Source organism: Myxocyprinus asiaticus, chromosome 13 (genome assembly GCF_019703515.2).
Source record: "Myxocyprinus asiaticus isolate MX2 ecotype Aquarium Trade chromosome 13, UBuf_Myxa_2, whole genome shotgun sequence".
NCBI classification, from domain to species: domain Eukaryota; kingdom Metazoa; phylum Chordata; class Actinopteri; order Cypriniformes; family Catostomidae; genus Myxocyprinus; species Myxocyprinus asiaticus.
In genome coordinates this window covers 24210376-24228947 of record NC_059356.1, presented here as the reverse complement: position 1 = coordinate 24228947, position 18572 = coordinate 24210376, and the positions used below count along the sequence as shown (strand labels likewise).

At 37.6% G+C, this 18572-nt stretch overlaps 2 protein-coding genes across 3 annotated transcripts in view; one reads left to right on the top strand and one right to left on the bottom strand.

Annotated features, from left to right (window-relative positions):
- The window catches only part of LOC127449773 (tubulin gamma-1 chain-like), a 33495-nt gene extending 19427 nt beyond the window's left edge, over positions 1–14068 (bottom strand). The window contains exons 1-5 of one of the 2 annotated variants that reach the window (XM_051713314.1): positions 13876–14050; positions 12067–12265; positions 9760–9872; positions 7002–7169; positions 5772–5840 (exon numbers count right to left, since the gene is read on the bottom strand). In XM_051713314.1, coding sequence (XP_051569274.1) covers positions 5772–5840; positions 7002–7169; positions 9760–9872; positions 12067–12115 — 399 coding nt within the window. In that variant the 5' untranslated portion in view covers positions 12116–12265; positions 13876–14050. Of the gene's footprint in view, positions 1–5771; positions 5841–7001; positions 7170–9759; positions 9873–12066; positions 12266–13875 lie in introns of both variants that reach the window. The other variant, XM_051713315.1, reaches the window with a different exon arrangement.
- The window catches only part of LOC127449772 (reticulophagy regulator 3-like), a 28343-nt gene continuing 22106 nt past the window's right edge, over positions 12336–18572 (top strand). Inside the window, exon 1 of the mRNA XM_051713312.1 lies at positions 12336–13953. Coding sequence (XP_051569272.1) covers positions 13727–13953 — 227 coding nt within the window. The 5' untranslated portion in view covers positions 12336–13726. The remainder of the gene's footprint in view (positions 13954–18572) is intronic.

Below are 18572 nucleotides of genomic sequence, written 5' to 3'. Positions count from 1 at the left end.
ACATTTCTTTTACTTCTTATGGGATTCATATTCAACTGTAGGTTATAACAGAATGGCACAATTATAAAACAAAACATGGCAACAATGAAAAAAAATGATCCCTGTTCAAAAGTCTGGATACCCTTAGTTCTTAATACTGTGTATTGCCCCCTTTAGCATCAATGACAGCATGCAGTCTTTTGTAATAGTTGTCTATGAGGACCCAAATTCTTTCAGGTGGTATAGCTGCCCATTCGTCTTGGCAAAATGCCTCCAGTTCATGCAGTCTTTGGTTGTCTTGCATGAACCACACGTTTGAGATCTCCCCAGAGTGGCTCGATGATATTAAGGTCAGGAGACTGTGATGGCCACTCCAGAACCTTCACCTTTTTCTGCTGTAACCACTGGAGGGTCAACTTGGCCTTGTGCTTAGGGTCATTGTCGTGCTGGAAAGTCCAAGAGCGTCCCATGCGCAGCTTTCGTGCAGAAGAATGCAAATTGCCTGCCAGTGTTTTCTGATAACATGCTGCATTCATCTTGCCATTAATTTTCACAAGATTCCCCGTGCCTTTAGAGCTCACACACCCCCAAAACATCAGTGAGCCACCACCATGCTTCACAGTGGGGATGGTATTCTTTTCACTATAGGCCTTGTTGACCCCTCTCTTTATGGTTGTGACCATAAAGCTCTATTTTGGTCTTGTCACTCCAAATTACAATGTGCCAGATGCTGTGAGGCATGTCAAGGTGTTGTCAGGCATATTGTAACTGGGCTTTTTTTGTGGCACTGGCTTCTTTCTGGCAACTCGACCATGCAGCTCATTTTTGTTCAAGCATCATCATATTGTGCTCCTTGAAACAACCACACCGTCTTTTTCCAGAGCAGCCTGTATTTCTCTTGAGGTTACCTGTGGGTTTTTCTTTGTATCCCGAACAATTCTTCTGGCAGTTGTGGCTGAAATCTTTCTTGGTCTACCTGACCTTGGCTTAGTATCAAGAGATCCCCGAATTTTCCACTTTTTAATATTTGATTGAACACTACTGACTGACATTTTCAAGGCTTTGGATATCTTTTTATATAATTTTCCATCTTTATAAAGTTCCATTACCTTGTTACGCAGGTCTTTTGACAGTTCTTTTCTGCTCCCCATGGCTCAGTATCTAGCCTGCTCAGTACATCCACGTGAGAGCTAACAAACTCATTGGCTATTTATACAGACACTAATTGCAATTTAAAAAGCCACAGGTGTGGGAAATTAACCTTTTAATTGCCATTTAAACCTGTGTGTGTCACCTTGTGTGTCTGTAACAAGGCCAAACATTCAAGGGTATGTAAACCTTTGATCAGGGTCATTTGGGTGATTTCTGTTATCATTATGATTTAAAAAGGAGCCAAACAACTATGTGATAATAAATGGCTTCATATGATCACTATCCTTAAATAAAAGACAGTTTTTTTGCATGATCAGTCATATTTTCAAAATCAATGCCAAAATTTCACAATTTCTGCCAGGGTATGCAAACTTTTGAGTACAACTGTATATACACTACCGGTCAAAATTTTTAAACACTTGACTGAAATGTTGTTTCTCATGATCTTGAAAATCTTTTGATCTGAAGGCGTATGCTTAACCATTTGAAATTAGTTTTGTAGACAAAAATATAATTGTGCCACCTTATTAATTTAATTATAAAACTAAAAATTTTCAAGTTTTTGAAATTGATGACTTGGACCAAATAATAAAGAAAAGCAGCCAATAAGTGCCCAACATAGATGGAAACTCCTTCAATACTGTTTAAAAAGCATCCCAGGGTGATACCTCAAGAAGCTGGTTGAGAAAATGTCAAGAGTACATGTCTGCAAATTCTAGGCAAAGGGTAACTACTTTGAAGATGCTAAAATAACAGTTTTGATTTATTTTGGATTTTGTTCAGTCACAACATAATTCCCATATTTCCATTTGTTATTCCATAGTTTGATGACTTTACTATTATTCTAAAATGTGAGAAAAAAAGAATATAATAAAGAACGAGTAAGTGTTTCAAAACTTTTGACCAGTAGTGTGTGTGTGTGTGTGTGTGTGTGTGTATATATATCACTTCGTAATTTTAATTATTTTCATTTCGAGTGCAATTTAAATTTAGAAATGTATTTGATTTAAGTTTTTCTTTTTTTTTTAAATAAATTCAATTAATTTTCAATGCAAAATCACTAAAGCAAGTATATTCACCGATCCCTCAGCCCGGGGTTGCCGATGTAATTGGATATCGCGATATATATATTGTGAAGGAGGGAACAAAACAAATTTCTTCACACACACACAATGTATTTTCCCGGACAACGAAATACCTGACTGGTAGAGAATGCACAGATGAAGTAGGTTATTTGCCAGAGAGATGTTGCCCTTCTCAACTGTTGTAAAGCCATCTTTCAAAAAGTTGGACAACACACATTTTAATTGCACTTAATTTTTTTTTTCCAGTTTCATATGAATTTTTAGTTTAAATAAATAAAGTTCAAAATGTTAAATCAATGTGTCTTGCTTTATTGTGTAGGCTTAACCCTAACCCTGCTTAACGAAAATTACCCCATAGTACCACCTAGCATTCAACCAGCGGTAATACGACAGTTCGACGGTTTCCTGTGGAGTTTTTTTTTTTCTGCGACCAACTGACCAATCAAAATTTGGTCGACCAAGACTCTTCTCAATGACTAAACTTTGGTCGACTATTAGAGGGCAGCCCTAAGAATAATAGTAGAGAGAATGATTTATTTCAGCTTTTATTCCTTTCATCACATTCCCAGTGGGTCAGAAGTTTACATACACTTTGTTAGTATTTGGTAGTATTGCCTTTAAATTGTTTAACTTGGGTCAAACATTTTGGGTAGCCTTCTACAAGCTTCTCACAATAAGTTACTGGAATTTTGGCCCATTCCTCCAGACAGAACTGGTGTAACTGAGTCAGGTTTGTAGGCCTCCTTGCTCGCACACGCTTTTCCAGTTCTGCCCACAAATTTTCTATCGGATTGAGGTCAGGGCTTTGTGATGGCCACTCTAATATCTTGACTTTGTTGTCCTTAAGCCATTTTGCCACAAATTTGGAGGTATGCTTGGGGTCACTGTCCATTTGGAAGACCCATTTGCGACCAAGCTTTAACTTTCTGGCTGATGTCTTGAGACGTTGCTTCAATATATCTACATCGTTTTCCTTCCTCATGATGCCATCTATTTTGTGAAGTGCACCAGTCCCTCCTGCAGCAAAACACCCCCACGCTTCACGGTTGGGATGGTGTTCTTCGGCTTGCAAGCCTCACCCTTTTTCCTCTAAACATAACTATGGTCAAACAGTTACATTTTTGTTTCATTAGACAAGAGGACATTTCTCCAAAAAGTAAGATCTTTGTCCCCATGTGCACCTGCAAACTGTAGTGTGGTTTTAGAGCAGTTGCTTCTTCCTTGCTGAGCAGCCTTTCAGGTAATGTCGATATAGGTCTTGTTTTACTGTGGATATAGATACTTGTCTACCTGTTTCTTCCAGCATCTTCTCAAGGTCCTATGCTGTTGTTCTGGGATTGATTTGCACTTTTCACACCAAACTACGTTCATCTCTAGGAGACAGAATGCATCTCGTTCCTGAGCGGTATGATGACTGCATGGTCCCATGGTGTTTATACTTGCGTACTATTGTTTGTTCAGATGAACGTGGTACCTTCAGGCATTTGGAAATTGCTCCCAATGATGAACCAGACTTGTGAAGGTTCACAATTGTTTTCTGAGGTCTTGGCTGATTTCTTTTGATTTTCCTATGATGTCAAGCAAAGAGGCACTGAGTTTGAAGGTATGCCTTAAAATACATCCACAGGTACACCTCCTACCAGAAGCTAATTGTCTAAAGTGTATGTAAACTTCAACTGTATATACACTCACCGGCCACTTTATTAGGTACGCCTGTACATCTACTTATTCATGCGATTATCTAATCAGCCAATAGTGTGGCAGCAGTATAATGTATAAAATCATGCAGATATGGGTCAGGAGCTTCAGTTAATGTTCACATCAACCATTAGGATGGGGAAAAATGTGATCTCAGTGATTTAGACCATAGCATGATTGTAGGTGCCAGACGGCTAGTTTGAGTATTTCTGTAACTGCTGATCTCCTGGGATTTTCACGCACAACATTCTCTAGAGTGTAAAGAGAATGGTGCGGAAAGCAAATACATCCAGTGAGTGGCAGTTCTGTGTGCAAAAATTGCTTGTTAATGACAGAGGTCAGAGGAAAATGGACAGACTGGTCCAAGCTGACAGGAAGGTGACAGTAACCCAAATAAACATGCGTTAAAACAGTGCTATGCAGAAAAGCATTTCTGAACATACAACACGTTGAACGTTTAGGTGGATGGGCTACAGCAGCAGAAGACCCCTCCGGGTACCAATACAGTCAGCTTAGAACAGGAAACTGCACAGGGCACAGGCTCACCAAAACTGGACAGTAGAAAAACAATCGCCTGGTCTGACAAATCTAGATTTCTGCTGAGGTACACAAATGGTAGGCCCACTGCAGCCTCAGTTTTCTGTTCTTTGCTGACAGAAGTGGAACCCAACATGGTTTTCTACTGTTGTAGCCCTTCCGCCTCAAGGTTCAACATTTTGTGCATTCTGAGATGCTATTCTTCTCACTACAACTGTACAGAGGGGTTATCTGAATTACCATAGTCTTTCTGTCAGCTCGAACCAGTCTGGCCATTCTCCGTTGTCCTCTCTCATCAACAAGTCATTTTTGTCCACAGAACTGCCGCTCACTGGATGTTTTTTGTTTTTTCATACCGTTCTCTTTACACTCTAGAGACTGTTGCACGTGAAAATCTCAGGAGATCAGCAGTTACAGAAATACTCAAACCAGCCCATCTGGCACCTACAATCATTCCACAGTCAAATCACTGAGATCACATTTTTTCCCCATTCTGATGGTTGATGTGAACATTAACTGAAGCTCCTGACCCATATCTGCTTGATTTTATACATTTCACTGTAGCCACATGATTGGCTGATTAGATAATCGCATGAATATAATTAGTACAGCATACCACACAAATACACGTGCATACACGCAACTAAACAACAGATAACTTTAACCTCCGCACCACTCCCTGACTCCCACTTACACACAAGTTACACATGCAAACACACACACCAGTAATTATGGGTGATAAAGTATAGGGGAGAATGTAACGACACAGATTACACAGGGAGGGCTGGGCATCTCTCTGTTGTTTTAATGGGAGGAACATCTGTAGCTTGTAAATTAAGAGTGCAAATAGAAAGCATAAAATGGCACTTTTCCTATAAGCACCTATTGTATGTGGATGTGTATTCACATAATGTACACGTAGCTATAGATATATATAGTTCTATGTATCTCAGCATCCTAAAAGTGTTTCTGCCAGCACTGTAGAAGAGGTTACCAGTGAAAATAGGGAAGAAAAAAAAGAAAAAGAATACGTCAAACGGTACGTCACACCACCATCTGGAGATCATCAGGGAGTGTTTAAAAATGTAATCAGAAAAAAACCAAAACTTTTTTCCCGAAAGACTCAGAAAAACAGTATTAATGAATGACACAGAACTGTAAAAAACGCCCCATTCAAAACATCCCTTTACTTTAAGCTACTTTTTTCCAGTGTTTATTCTTGAACCACATTTAATGTTGTATGTTAAGCCATTTTAAGTAAAAAAAAAAAAAAAAAAAAACAGTGAGAGAATTCAGTCTACTGTGCAATGAGAGTCACACCTCCAGACTGTCACTGCCATCTGCTTCTCTGTCGATGATGTCGAAAATGTCCTCATGGATTTTTTCCCCCTGAAACGAGCAGAGGCATTAGATGATGAGCCAGGAAAAAGTCTTACAGAATGTGTTCATTTAGATGACCTGTAGTGTGGTCTTAAAAATTTGATAAATACTCATGACAAAGATGAGTACAATAATAAAAAATAATAATAATAAACTTAAAGCATAAAATGGATCTGAACGACATTTGAGGGAGTACTAAAATGGCAGAATTTACATTTATGGGTGAACCATCCCCTTAATGGATGTTGGTAGAAGGTGTGTATCAAGTGTTCAAAAACATCAAGATACACTGACTTTGTATTTTCCACATTGTATTTTACTGTTGTGTTTTGGGCTTTTATGTAAAAATAGATATTGATTTACTATATTTTGTACTTTTCATGGATAGTTGGCATGACTTGTCAGGCAGTGACTGCAGTATGACAAGTTATACTTCATCAAACTATTTTAACAAACATTTTTCTAATTCTTGTATAATTGTTATGCATGCAGTTTTTATGACCTCACATAAATTGAAATAATTATGAAATAATTGTACTTGTAAAATTGTCACACTGTAGGACTATTCAAATGAACTGCAAAAACAGCTAAAGTGTTTAGAAAAATGCATTAACTAGTTACAGCACCAGACATACACCGATCAGCCACAACATTAAAACCACCTACCTAATATTGTGTAGGTCCCCCTCGTGCCACCAAAACAGCAAAAACAAAAAACAGCCAGTGAGCGTTCTGTGGACGGAAACGCCTTGTTGATGAGAGAGGTCAACAGAGAACGGCCAGACTGGTTTGAACTGACAAAGTCAACGGTAACTCAGCTAACCGCACTGTAAAATTGTGGTGAGAAGAATATAATCTCAGAATGCTATTCTGAGATGCAGAATGGTGCTGTTTTGGCAGCACGAGGGGGACATACACAATATTAGGCAGGTGGTTTTATTGTTGTGGCTGATCAGTGTATACACATACATTTTACATATGCATATACATTTTAACCTAAAACCTTGATGTTGAGAAACAAAAGGTTCAGGTTCATGGACATGTGATTTGTCAACTACCCATGAAGGGGAACCAGAAAGGTGTGCAAAGATCACAAACTCCAGAGGTGTTCTAACAAACACAACTGTGCTCCATCATGTGGCAGAAATGAACTAATATCACTCAGTGTACCTGAGAGAAGCCACTGGCCCAATTGTTCCCAGCTCCTCCACCATCCTCAGACAGATAGATGTTTTCTGGGTTATACAGGTTGGCGTAGGGGGAGTTCAGGATGGTATGGATGACTCGAGGCTCCAGATCCAACAGCACAGCACGAGGAATGTAGTGCTCATCATCTGCCTGCAAGGGGCGACAGTAAGAAGAAAAAGAACCATGAAAATTACCAGTCTAGCCAAGATGCTTATTAGTGTATTCAAAGTCCAACATTTTGAGACTTTGAAATGAAAGGATCCATGAGAATTCTTTTAAATAGAATTATCTTTCTAGGTCATGAAATATCACAAGTGTTAATAAACAGGACTATTGCCACCGTATATACCACATAACAAATTCACACAACTAGCAGTAATACCAGAGACTATTTAGCCAAAGATGGACCACTGGCATTAAAATGAATGGGAGAAATTGGAACGGCCAACGGATGTAGAAAAGTCCCGCCTCACAGGTAAAGGAGCCAATCACCTTTTAAATACAGACATCGCATGTCAGTCAACTCGAGAATACACAAGTGCATTAGCATTTTTTAGTGTGATTTGAGCTAAAGCAGCACAATTTATGTCCTTGTCAGATTTTACTGCTGATTTGAAATATGTTCTTGGATCATATTCTTGACTAACTGTTTTGGAGATTTCGATCTTTCCCAATTTAAGTACATGTAATTTTTTGCCGCTTGTTTACATAGAAAAAAAGCTACCCAGCCTGCCTGGGAGTGTTCAAAAGATGGCAGCCAAGTCGACTGACTTGCCTTGAAAGGGACTTTGGTAATACAGAGGAATTATTGTAATACAGTGACCTAAACATCCATTCACATCTGAAGAGAGCTGCAACACTCAAACTCTCATTTCAAAAGGAATATAACCAGTCCCTTTTGAAAACATTAGGATGTCACTGCAGTTTCTCTCAAATAGCTAAAATTGGAATGGCCCTTCTGGCCCAAAAAAAGGAGCTAAAAGCCATGCCTTTATTTCAATCAATCCACATTAAAATTAGCTCCTGAATAGGCCTCCATATTATGACTTCATAGGAATAATTGAGTTGCAAACACTGGAATTAGGCTCCCCCTGGTGGTAAATCATATGAACACTTCACTCACGTCTGAGGAATCTTAAAGGAATAGTTCACCCAAAAATTCTCTCATAATTTACTCCCCCTCATGCCATCCTAGATGTGTATGACTTTCTTTCATCTGCAAAACACAAAGATTTTTAAAAGAATATCTCCGCTGTGTAGGGCCATTTTATGCAAGTGAGTGATGACCAAAACTTTTGAAGATACAAAAAGCACAAAGGCAGTATAAAAGTAATCCATACAGTGGGCCAGTGGTTTAATCCATGTCTTCAGAAATGATATGATAGGTGTGGGTGAGAAACAGATCGAAGGGTGCTTCTCATTCGGAAAGCTGCAGCCTCGTTAGGCTGGATATCTCGGCTGACACATCATCAAGCATCGTCGAAGGCCGTCTCAATTGTGAGGACACATGGAAGGCAGCCTCGTTTCGCAGCCTTCGTTTGCCATATTTTGGAGGAAGCATCGGGTGTATCCTTCGTGGCCTTCAATCACCCACAATCCTTTGCACATATCCCAAATTATTTTAAAAAAGGGCAGAAAATGAGTCACATGACCATGAAGGCTGAAACCTTTATGATGCAGCTTACATTTTTCTATCTCTCTCAAGTTTTTATTTGCAGTTGAAGCAATGACAATATATAGAAAAATAAAAAAATGCAAGTAGTTTAGATAATACAAAAAATTAGAAGATACAATGCACAAAAAAAAAAAAACATTAATAAAAGGGCAATTACATAAATTTGAAAAGCTGTTTTATAGTTTTTACAAGTCTAGGGTTCTGTTTTTTTCATTATTGAAGGCATTTAAATATAAATTCTAAGATCAGTGTTACAAAATGTATTATATAAAGGCTTTTTCTGAGTGACTCTAGCTTTGTGAATAACAAATTTTGCTAAAATAATTAAGACATTTCTCGTTTTCTGAAGTATATGGGTTTTCTAAACAAAGTAAAATACCACATGGTTCTAAGTTTATGGTTCGCCATTCGCACTTACTAGACCGTGTCATTCTAGTGCTGAACGCTTAGGAGGAGTCTAGCCTACAGCCTCAGAAGGACTGGTCTTGGAAGGACACGGCCTAATTAGGCTGCAGCCTACCGTTTGAGAAGCACCCAACATTTAAGTCCTTTTTTACTACAAATTTCCTCTTTCACTTCCACATTCTTCTTTTGTTTTTAGTCATTCGCATTCTTTATGCATACTGCCACCTACTGGTTGGGGCTGGGCAAAGGTGGAGAGTTACAGTAAAAAATTATTAAATATTGATCTCTTTCTTACCCACATCTATCAAATCACTTCTGAAGTTATGGAATTAATCACTGGAGTCATGTGGATTACTTTTATGCTGCCTTTATGTGCTTTTTGGAGATTCAAAGTTCTGACCCACCACTCACATGCATTTTATGGACCTACAGATCTGAGATATTCTTTTAAAAATCTTCATTTGTGTTCTGCTGAAGAAAGAAAGTCATACACATCTGGTATGGCATGAGGGTGAGTAAATGATGAGAGAATTTTCATATTTGGTTGAACTATCCCTTTAAAAGCTACATGGTTTGTTTGCAAGAATAAAATGTAGACTAAAAAGTAGTCTTGATATGTTGTGGTTGGTGATTGACACAGTGTACTTTGTATTTGTGTACCTGATAGAAGAAGACATCTTTCCGGTCAGTACCCTCAGTGGCAAACTCCTCTACAATTCCCTCTGGGCTGATGCCATGCTCAGCGCAGAGCTGCTTCCAAAACTCAAAACCAACTACACATAAAAAGAATGGAGACACACACAATTTAACTAAATCCATCAATGCAGAACAGAGAGAAAGGTAGTCTTTAGTAGGGCTGGAACAATTGGTCAATGTTATTGCCAACGTCGACAATAAAAAATTGTTGACAAACATTTTCGTTGTAGTCATTTGATCTCATTTAACATAACATGAGATCACATTAAACTCTAATGATGACGCATGAGAGCAGCACTGCAGTTCACGCCTGACTGAGGAGAGGAAGAATTACGCAGCTCACAGTCCAGATGCACTGCAAGCTTTCCAAACAGCTTCTGGTGATGTAGATCACAAAGCATGAGGGAATTATAATGCAAAAATACCAAATAAGTATATACAGAAGCATGCTCGTTGTGGAGTAAGCGGTGCCGGAGCTCTTTAAAGGAAACACCCTGGCGTTACATCTTTAATGCAGTTATATTTAATATAGCTTTATTAAAGTTCAAATAATACAGAAGCAGATCATGTAAATAACTACAAACTCAGAAACTGGCATTTCTCTGTGTGGTCAGTGCCTCTTCTATGAGTTGCGTGAATGTCCCGATCTAATGGGGAGAGATTGAAACTGCACCCAGCTGATGAACACTCTGTCACGGGAATGCTCGTCCCTCTCACGCACACTTGATACAGCTAGATTATAACATGATGGCTTGTGACTTATTGAATCATAATTTATGTGTCACTGTGCATTTCTTATTGTGAAGAAAATTGGCAATACACAGCTTTATTAATAAGAGAGAGTTTGTTTTTTTGTGAGTTAAAGATGGATTGAAGTGAACAGAAAGGTGAGAGAGGTAGTCTTCACCCCATTATACACTGCAACAATATGTTTTTGATTTGTTTTTGTTTTGCTTGTTTTCCAATATAAATATCTAAAACTCCTTTAAAACAACATACATTTTATTTAGCAGCTATACTGCAGAAGAAAAAATGGTTATCTGAGAATGTTTAATATAATATTAAAAATACAAATATTTTAAAATATCTAAAAATCCTTTAAAAAATGATGCTTTCACCTGAGAAGCAGCATATAAGATATTTAGACTTGCTTTTAGAGAACAGATCTTGAATATAAGTGTATTTTGTCTTTACTGCACTCGCAACCAAGTGAAAAAATACACTTATATACAAAATACACATATTTAAGATACATTCTCTTAAAGCAAATCTAAATATCTTATATGTTGCTTCTCAAGAAAATGTATCTTGTTTTAAGGATTTTTAGATGACTTTAAAAGGAAAAAAAGACAAAAATACTTTAACAATATGATTTTTTGCAGTGAATTTTTTACTGAATTAAACTTAATAAAAATGTTTTCCCTTTAATTCAGTGAATGTCATTTAGAGGTATTTTTAAATGATGATTTTGTCCTCTTTATTGTTAGTAAGCACGTTTAATACAACCTTTTAAGTCGGGCATAAGCTGAATAATCGGTTAAGAGTTAATGATTAATGGTTGCAATAATCGCCAAATAATTATTCTAATAATCGGTAGATTAATCGATTATCAAAATAATCGTTAGCTGAAGCCCTAGTCTTTAGTCTATGGTCATCTGTCATTATATATTGCTCATATTGCTTGTTGAAGTTACATAATCATTAAGATGATCACAACATTATGGTTGTACTGGCTATTGTTTACAGTCAATGACATTTTTCTTGTTACAACAAACATTACAGTTTGCTTACAATAACTAACATTAACTCAGTCTGTCTCCTCTTAAAATGCATAAACTCCACCTTTAATTAAAGAATAAGCAAATTCCTGGTCAGAGTCGTCAAACTACAACATAGCAACGTTAAAAACGTACAAAGTGCATCGTTAAATACACTGGCTGACAAGATGGTTTACACTTTAATTTGACACGGACTGTTCCCAGTCATCTTTACCTGACGGCGTGACTTCTTTATCATTAATGACTAACACACTAATAAAGCTAGATGAGATGTACTCAATGACAGTAAATTAATGAAAGAGTTCTTGGCTATTTGGCTAAGTGAAAGCTCCAATAATCATCCAGAATCAGCACAAAAACAAATTAACCTCATGTGTTAACTGATGCATTATAAAGCTAAACAGGTTGGTAGCTAACTAGCTAGTTTGTTACATAGAAAAGCTAGTGTTATTAGCAAACACATCATAATATTGCGAATGTGTCGTTAGCTCACTTTGATTCCCGCACTGTCCGAGCTGCAGGGTGATGATTTCTCGAGGCATGCTGTCCTTCAACTGTATAATCAGAAAAGGTTAGAGAGGCGCTGCTTTCTGTCAATCCTGCGTGTGTGCTGTTCCCGCTCCAACAACACAAACGGCCTAACGGACACACAATGCGCATGCGCACATCTTGAGCTTCACTGCACTCCGCTTCTAAACAAATCGTGAAAGCAAGGCAAACAAAAGTTATTCCATAAATATTTGTTAATAAAAATATAACGTATATAAAAGAGAAAAAAACAGATCTACAAAGCAAAGAACGAACAGATGTACAAAGCATTATTGACGTACTATATGACGCATGGTTTGAGTTAAATATTAACAGCATCAAAGCTGCGTAAAACCTGCGCAAATAGCAGAAATTTCTTGCCAGCAGAGTATTAATGAAATTCAGGTCAGGTTTAAATTACAGTCTGGTCGTTAAATTCATCTGTGGCTGCCAAGAAATACAAGAAAATAAATTAATCTTTACATTGAATTTATTTACACTTTTACATATGAAAATAATGTTATTTTAATGCCTTTAGAACCAGGGAAAGAAAACATTCCAAGAGACGAAAACAAACAAAAATTGTTTTAGAATGTAACCGAAAATGGAAACAAATTCCCTTTCAATTGTTCCGGAAGTGAACATTTTATTTTTAAATGTGGTTAACTGGTTAATAACTGGTTAATTCCATGAAACCAAAGTCTAAATTGTTTATCACAGTAAATTTTCTGAATTACACCCACTTCCAGTAACCCAAAAAATGAGGCTTCTCTCTTGAACATGATAAGCATGCTTTGATTCTGAAGGAAACTTCTGCAGTTGAGTTCATGCATGCAGGAGAGAGAGAATTTGGTTATTAATTGATTTTAGATGGCCAGATGTATTTTTGAAACACTTTAAATATTTTTGGGTATACATTTAATATGAAGAGTACATTTATTGAAAATGTTATTTTATATAGACTATTGTAAACCTTGCTTGTTATGATTGCTAACCTTATAATTCCACCACATGAAAAAAAACACACACAAAAAAAATGGCTTACTTTCACTTATTTCCCTTATTTTGAGCTCGTTTTCCAGACCAGGTCCTTTTTTATTTTTATTTTTACTGCAACTGGTATATCTCATACAACCTTAGCACATAGTATGTTATTAAACGTTATTAACCTAACTTTAATTTCATTCTAACCGATTACCATTTGGAAATGTAGCAGCGGAATGCCGGAACCGGAACGAAAAATATATAGTTTCTGCTCAGAATGAAGCAAAAGGTTTGCGCGCTCTCTCTCTCGCTCTCTCTCTCTCTCTTTTAGGACAAAAACATTCGACTGGACATGCCAGTAGCACGGCGACAACATTAGTGAGAAATAGAGCCGATAGTTAAATATATTAATATAGCCACTTAGTCTCAATTATGGGCTTTTGTTCACTTTTGCTCCATATAAACCGCGGCAGCCTCTTGAACGCACGAGGTCTGCCTGACATCGTGCTGTCCTGAACGGCTTCAGCCTAAGCTATCCAGAGATCGACATACATCCATATATCTAAGCTTCGGTTTAAAAATTCTTCTTCTTTTTCTGTACGTTTTGCTGGTATTTTTGCTGTCTCATTTTGACCACAAGTATGGCTCAAAAGAGTGGTTGCTCGAGGAAGCTGCGCTCGAGCGTCGGCCTGAGGAGCGGCTCTTGCTCCAGCAGCGAGAAGCATGAGCAGCTCCGCGCGGTGAAAGCAATGTTGATGGAGCAGTTAGGACCGCACGAGCGCCTGCTCACCCATCTGCAGTCTGTGCTGGTGTGGGAGAGACCCTTCCATAGTGTCCTGCTCTACACGGCCGTCAACGTCATTTTCTGGTGAGTGGGTGAGCTTTATCTCCGTGGATTTACAATTAGCTGCTTTCAGCTGTAGCTTTTACTTTATTCATAGACATTTTCAGTATCTTGTATTAGTCCTACTTGTTTTAACTGGGTGTATGCATACGCGTTTGCCTGTAGCAGACTTTTGCCCCTTTAATTTAAGATAAGAAACAGATGGCCCACCGGGTTGGGTGCCTATATTTAGACAGTGAGCTCTGGCTGTGTTGGTGCTACTGTAAATACAATGCTGTGTGTGCAAGCCTCTTGCATTTTTGTGGTTTACTGAGTTGTGATTCATAAAAAAAATTCAATTTAGTCTTGCATCATGCCACCTGTTTGACTGCTTTACCAATGCGTGTTAAACATGGATCTGTCTGCATTGCATTTCTTAAAACTATTAATAGAACTATATTCGTAATGATATGAATATGTATCTGATATTCAGTTAGACTTTACATTCATCCTTTCTAATCATGTTTACTTTACAGTGTGGCTTGAATTAGTGTGCCAGCTGATGCACTTTGTCCCCAAACCGGCTAGTTGGGCCAGGTCTGAGTCCTGCTTGGATTGCAGCCACACTTGTTTGTTTTTGTTCATACTTGACTTCACTCAGGCCTGCCTAACCCTTGAGCCCACATGGTTTTGGTAGACTAATGGGAATATTCATAACTTGGACATGTGTTACATGCATGAAGATGTAGAGAGACATTAAGAATACATCAGGGAGGACATAATTGTTGTAGGTTGAATGGATCTCTCTTTCTTTCCTGTTCAGGCATGCAGTCTTCATTCACTTAGTGCGGTCACCCTCTCCATCAGAGAAAGATTCCCCGGATCTTATTATCTCCTTTCATTTGCCTCAGTGAGCAGCAAAGAAGCACAGCTCATGGTGTTTCTTTCCCTTTAAAGACAGCCATATATTTTGGGAAGTGGATACTGAATCCAATGAATGATTATTATTTGGAGAGGATAGATGGTGGAGTCTATGCTAGGATAGGTCACATGGATAAGACAGTGGGCAGAAAACTGTGGATACTTTGGATAAAAGCATCAGCTGAATAACAACTTGCAAACAATCAATGTATTACCAGACTGTGTAATACCAGTGTTAAGTGCATTAAATACCATAGAAAACAGACTATAGGTCGTATAGGACCCACATATGAATCAGAATCAGAACGAGCTTTATTGCCAAATATGCTTACACATGCAAGGAATTTGTCTTGGTGACAGAAGCTTCCAGTGCACAAACAATACAAAAACAAGACAGAGATAATAATAAAAAAATTGAATAAAATAAAAAGTGAATAGAAATATAAGTGTATATATAGAAATACACAATAAGACAAAAAATAAAGAAATATATATATATATTTGTCTTAAGATGGTTATTTATATCTTCAGCTTTAGTGTATCAATAGGAAATATACATTTTAGACTCCCAAACATTCCTTTTGCAAATAGAAAAGATTAGAATAGAAGAACAGGGCGCTCTCCAAGAGATGGCATTAGCCCCCACAGAGCCCCTCACTGAACATCGAGTCAGTCTGGGATTACATGAAGAGACAGAAGCAATTGAGACAGCCTAAATAGATTGAAGAACTGTGGTGAATTCTCCAAGAACCTTGGAACATCCTATCTGCCAACAACCAAGAAAAACTGTGTCCAGGTGTACCTAGGAGAATTGGTGCTGTTTTAAAGGCAATGATGGTCACACCAAATATTGATTTAGCTTTTTTATGTTTACTGGACTTTGTATGACGTTCATTGATAAATAAAAACTATTTATGGCATTATTTTTGAAGACATTCTCACTATGCAAAATGTTTCACAAGTGCCTAAAACCTTTGCACAGTACTGTATGTACAATATAAAAATACAAATCTGTTATATACAGATACAAGTGAATGTATGGCAGAAGAGGTATGGTATGTTGGATAAATATAAATAGATTAAGCTTTGTATTGCACATAATTATTGCTCAATGGTTCAGTTTTAACTGTTCATGAGATGGATAGCCTGAGGGGAAAAAAACTGTTCCTGTGCCTGACGGTTCTGGTGCTCAGTGCTCTGAAGCATCGGCCAGAAGGCAGCTGTTCAAAAAGATATGATATGCATTTGGGTAGTGATGCAAACCCTTATGATAAAAACAAGAAAACAACTAAATGTTATAAAAGTTCGTTCTAATCTCAGTGGTCATCCACTTTTGGTCAAGTAATGTGGCACAGGCCAGTAATTAGCCATGCTGTAAAACTGTGGGAAATCACGTCATTACTGCACAACAGCTCATGCAGCACAAGCCGCTTCTGAGATTTACACACTTGCACAGTAAGAGATGATGGCCGGAAACACCTGTGAAACAATAACGTCGGTCAGTCCATCTCAATAACCTCAATATCTCGGCTCAGGATGGTCCTAGCTTCTTAGAACAAAATCTGCACATTACAAGGTACATGTACATATATAAACATTTTGCACATTCTTGTTCCTTAGACTTAGAACTTAAGTACTAATGTAATGCTCAAGATTGAAGTTTCACTTTTAGGGTCAATTTATAATGGGAAGTGTTCGAGTCTCATTCTTAATTTTTTTAGGTGGTACTTAGGTAAGTATAGTGTACATGCAGAACATTTCAGGTTTGAGTCTTCTCTCTTTTATTTATTTTTATTTTTTTTTATGAGGGTGAGAGTGCAATTTCTGGAAATTCCCCTCACTTTCAGGTTGATTATCTCTGGTGTGGGACCAGATAGGAACTTGAAATTTTCACAGATAAAGTCCTCTGTAGTAGCATTCTCCTGTAAAAAATTTTAGTTTGAGATTCCACTGGTTACAGAGCTAGGGCTAGTAGAAATCTGGGGATAAGCCTACTTTATTCATGCTTTTGAGAAATGAAAAGATGTAATATAAGCATAACAAAAATGTATTTTACATGTTTTATTAGAAGCTGTGAGATTTCCTCACTCAGTGTCTGAAATGTTATGGGAGCGTCCGGTGACAGTAGTCAATTTGGCGGGTGTCAGTTTTCTGAGAACATTGTTCATGGGAACCCACACTTTGTCCTCAGTAGACATTTTGAATGATGTTCTTGGTCCAGGTGGGTGGAAGAATTTTACAAAACATCATAGTTTTCTACGCTGATGTCCTTAACCAATGGTGTATCTTTAACGCATTGAGTTTCTCAGCCAGAGAAACGGAGAATTAATCTCTAGGGAGAACGACATTGATCATATCTGCTCTGTCAGTCATAACCCACTGCTTAAAGGTGATGTTATCAGGAAGCGTGTCATCTTTGTCTGACTCTGCAAGCATCTGCAGTAAAGCCTCTATACCTGGACACTGGTCACACTTGTTGAGCATGCAGTCATAACGGTTTATATCACAGACTAGAAGTTCCAACAAGTCCATGTAGTCCACATTTAGCTTTGCTGACTCAACCATCAGCTTGATGTTCTGATGTTGTGTGCAGACACAGCAGTGTGAGTTCCAGATGCTCCTGCCAGCACACACCATTTTGGCCTCAGTTCACAAAATTTTAATCTCCCTATCTTTAACTCTGGATGCTGATTTTTAAACTCCACATACATTTCATTCAGGTCACTTAAAACTAAACTCTTTTGTTTATTAACTTTTTGAAGAACCTGTTACAAATCATGATTCACTGTTGCCAATATCAAAAGTAGTAACATTTTAGACCTCATTGACAAGCATAATCTATTGTATGTCAATCATAAACATAATTACTGTAAAATACTGTTCATTTTTATTATTTGTTCATTTCTGTTCATTTCTCAACATGCATGAATAAAGTAGACTTTTACCCAGATTCCTACGAGCCCTAGCTTTGTAACCAGTAGAATCTCAAACTCAATTTTTTACAGCAGAATGCTACTGAACTTATTTCTGTGAAAATTTCAGGTTCATATCTGGTCCCCCATCAGAGATATTAAACCTGAAAGTGAGAGGAATTTTTAAAATTGCACTTTCTTGCCCCCATAAAACAAAAAAACAAAAAAAAAAAAAAAAAAAAGAGAGAGAGAGAGAGAGAGAGAGAAGTCTCAAACATCAAATGTTCTGCATGCACACTACTTACCTAAGTACCCCCTAAAATAATAAGACTGAGACTTGAACCCTTCTTTAACATGGTTCAAATGGGCAAGGAGGACGTGGGAACCAGCTGAACAGTCAAAGTAATATTTAATGAAACGAATATTATAAATTGACCCTAAAAGTGGAACTTCAATCTTGAGCATTACATTAGTATTTAAGTTCTAAGTCTAAGGAACAAAAATGTTTATATATGTACATGCAATTTTTAATGTGCTCTAGAGATCAGTTTTTGTTCCAAGAAGCTAGGACCATCCTGAGCCGAGACATTGAGGTTTCCGTAAACAGCTGTATAACCAAAATTTGTCATGTGCCATGACACAAAGATGGCCATTGTGGTTAAACCAAGTAAAATAAAAAAAACTGGTGGTTTTGCAATACCAATACATAGAGGTAATCACTAAAAAAAAAAAAAAAAAAATTAAGAAAATTAAAAATGGTCAAACAACCAACTTTACAATTATTGGACCATTTGAGATGGACTGAACCTAGTTTCTCTCCTCACAAATTCA